Source organism: Pteropus alecto, unplaced genomic scaffold (genome assembly GCF_000325575.1).
Source record: "Pteropus alecto unplaced genomic scaffold, ASM32557v1 scaffold21, whole genome shotgun sequence".
NCBI lineage: Eukaryota > Metazoa > Chordata > Mammalia > Chiroptera > Pteropodidae > Pteropus > Pteropus alecto.
This window is the reverse complement of record NW_006436282.1, coordinates 28,928,226-28,931,794: the sequence shown is the minus strand read 5'-3', so window position 1 is coordinate 28,931,794 and position 3,569 is coordinate 28,928,226. Positions and strand designations below refer to the sequence as shown.

Below are 3,569 nucleotides of genomic sequence, written 5' to 3'. Positions count from 1 at the left end.
TTCCTCCGTCGGGGGTGGCCGCCCTGTCCCCTCCCGAGTAGAGCCGGGCGGGGCGACACTTGTTCTGGAGGGAGGTGGCTGCAGATGAACCCAGCGCTCTGCCTTTCATCCTATGTCTCCGTGTTCTTCACTCTCCCTCGGATTCCTGCGACCCCAGGGGGCCATGCACCCTGCCCACGTGCGGCGAAGGACAGCCAAGGGACGAGGGAGGCCCGCCGCCAGCAGAAGGCTCCCTGAGCCTCACCCTCGGAGGCCGCCAGCAGCCTCCTGACCTGGCCTTGCAGGCGCTTCACCGAAACTGGCCTCACACTGAGGTCTCCACGCCTGCTGCTGAGCCTGCGGTCTCCTCCGCCCCTGCCGAATGCCTCGTCACCATGCCCCTCCCCCACCCCCGGCTCCCTCGCGCCCACCGAGCTGGGCTCAGACCCCACCTCACTCGTGCAGTTATTCAATAAGCATTTATTGAACTTGTAAGACGTCCCGGAGCCTGAGCTGGAGGGCCAGGGTGTAGACATAACACGACTACTACTGGAGTCTACAGGGAGAGACAGTCACTTACACAACGGTGGCAGAGTGCTGAGGGCAGAGCCCCAAGGGTGGAGGAGAGCAAAGGAGCGTAAAGGGCATGAACCTGCCCATGACTGAAGGAGGGGTGGGGCTCATGAAAACAGATGTCACCCGCGGTGAGTCCCAAACACTTTCCAGCCGTCCATGCCTGTACTTATCTGATGAGTATAGGACAGGCCCCACCAAACTACACCTGTTAGAAGCAGCATTTGCAAGTAAAGCAGAAAAGATGCCGGTGGCCTTCATTATGGGAAGGCATCGAAAAGATGCCCACCGAGGGTCTTCCATCTCCAGGAACTTTGACTATTTGGTGCCCTTTTAAAGGCAGAGGTCAACTTGTAGAAAACTAAGTTGGAAGCCTTATTGTATAATAGAGATGCAAATGTTCTTTCCACTGTTGATGTAAATGATCTCATCTTGTAAAAATGCAAATGACCTCTGCAGTCAGAACCTTAACCAGTTTTCTATCTAATTTATCAGTTTCATCTCAAGAATTTCCTCCTGCCACCCCTCTTCACTGGCTACATACAGATGAGTTGCCTGCCTTCCGCTTTGAAGCAGCTTTGTCACCCTAATGGTTCCCTCATTCGTGGAATAAAATACAAGGTGTATTGACCAGGAAACAGTTTTACCAAGCAGCAGTGCAGAGCTCATCAACAAGAATACGCAACAGAATTAAAACAACGTAGCAAACTTAGTCTACATGATGCATTTAAGCCAGGAGTTCGGACCTGTAGGGGTGAAACGAAGACCATCGTTATCTTGGGCAGATCCAGGTTCCTGGGTGACAGATCCAGTAACGGGGAAAGTGTCTCCTTTCACAGTAGATGAGGAAATGCAAACAAGCGTGTTTGCCTTCCAAGGAAGAGAGATAAAGTAAGAATTAACCGTGAGGAAGCAGGTGCACAGGCCCCATCCAGTCATTTTGGGAAAGCTGTCCCCTTCAGAGGCCATCTGCTTTCATTTCTGACAGCTTTAGTTTCCGGTCACCAGACTGTGTGCGGTTCCAGTCAGGGAGTGGTGCCTCCTTTAGGTGACACGTCTCCAAGAGTCTGCTGCCTGGGGTTCGGCAGCCCAGGAGTAGTCGGCAGTACCGATGGGGGCCCTCTGGGGAGGCTGGAGGGGGTCTTTATGGAGGTGTCTTTCCAGGAAACAGTCTCGAGGGCGCAGTATCAGTTGGGGGGTTTTCATCCCCTCGGTGTTCACGTGGAAAGATGGCTCTACCAGAGCTTGGGGACTGCCAGCGGAAGCGACCAGGCCTTCGCAGCATCGAAGTGCCTCTCCCTTTATCAACTGTGGATTCAAAGCAGCAGCGGCTAGGTGCTCGGGCGCCCTGTGACTGTCTCAAAGGGTGAGCGCTTAGGAGCCCCGAAGGGGGCGGATGGAGGTTTCAGAGGCCCAACGGCAGTGCTTTTGGTCAGGGGATCTGGAGGGCTTCTACACATTTTGCCAGTTGAATCTTAATAATGCCGTTAACGCATCCACTCACCCTGAGGGTGGAGGGTGGTAAGCCGTGAAACGTAACACTGGCCCAACAGCACAGGCTTGTTGCAGCGCTGACCAGTAAAATGGGTCCCTCCGTGGCTATGGGGCTGGCGGCGTTGCCGGTGGGGAGTGGCTGCTCTCAAAGGGCTTCAGCCTCTGAAGGGACATTATTAGCCTGCCTGCAAGATCGAGCTGCAGTCCAGTGAGAAAACATCCAGACCACGACTAAAACATGTTTATAGCCCCACGAGACGGGGGAAACCGGATGAAATCTATTGTCCAAACTTCATGGTCCGTTAGACGAGTGGCCGGGGCGGTGCGAGCAGGCTGACAGGTGAAGTAGGTGTTTTCACGGCCTTATCAATATTCTCTCACCGATGCTGATTGATAAATGCTGTTATTTTGTCAGTGGCCCAATGACTGAATGCCTGGATAGCAGTCAGGAGCGGTGTCAATGAAAGGCCAAACCTAGAGACAATTTTATAAGAGTTTATTTGAGCCAATAACTGAGGACACGCCTGGAAACGAGATCTCAACGGATGGAGAAAATGCTCCAGAAAACGTCGATTCGGCAGTTCTTTTTATACATTTAGAGTTAAAGGGAAAGTTTTTATATATTAGAATCAAAGAAGGAGACATGTAAAGAGGGTTCATTGGCGGTAGATTAAGGGGGCAAGAGAAAGCAAAGCAAGGAAAATCTCTAGAATTCGACACAAAGCAACACGGAGAGACACACAGTCTTTCACGCTGGGGTACAGGGTAGTTAACATTCAACATTTCCCGCGTGTAGAGATGGGATGCGGGGGAGGAGGTAACAATGAGAAATTTGGTGGTCACTGTGCTCCCAGTGCCTGTGGCCTGGCCCCCGAGGGGTCTGGAAAGGGAAATTACTCTGACGACTCAAAGGTATTAATTATCCTAGATGCAGGAGAACAGCAGGGCTCATTTAAAAGAAAGCTTAAGCTTTTCCTAAGAAAGCTCGCCTGCCTGCGTGGCCGCTTTTGGTCACTGAGCTTGTCGGTCTGCTCTGTGGCCCCCGATCGTCCACAGGGGAGAGTTCAGAGTCCCTGGTAGGACTGGGCTGTGATTTGGTCTGGACCAGGGTTTTCTCTTTTTTTCAAAACAGCAACCGTTAAGTTTCCAATCTTGTTTTTTCTTTTTCTGGAGCTAACTATCTATCGGGCTCCTCTGTACAGTATCAGCTGGGGGAATGTCCCCTTGCATCAACACAGAGCTTTGACCTCTAAGAGCCGGGAGTCCTGGTAGAAGTGTCAGCAAGGTGATCTTTCACTTCCCGAGAGTCGAGTTTAAAACGCCCTGAGAGCGTAAGGGTAGCAAATCAGCAGGTAAAGGAGAGCGTGCGACAGTTCCTGAACGTAGCGGCCATTTTAAATTTTATTTTCACTGGAAGTAGAGAAACCACCTTGTTTCCATAAGCTTCCACGTCGGGAGCCACTCAGAAGGCACACCTACACTCGGTACAAAGGTTGGCAGTTTAGCCCTTGGCGAAACCACCC

At 52.0% G+C, this 3,569-nt stretch overlaps 1 protein-coding gene across 1 annotated transcript in view; it reads right to left on the bottom strand.

Moving 5' to 3' along the window:
- Window positions 1-828, bottom strand: part of VOPP1 (VOPP1, WBP1/VOPP1 family member) — a 60,007-nt gene extending 59,179 nt beyond the window's left edge. Inside the window, exon 1 of the mRNA XM_025046856.1 lies at window positions 761-828. Within this exon, the coding sequence (XP_024902624.1) occupies window positions 761-813 (53 nt within the window). The 5' untranslated portion in view covers window positions 814-828. The remainder of the gene's footprint in view (window positions 1-760) is intronic.
- Window positions 829-3,569: the final 2,741 nt, after the last annotated feature.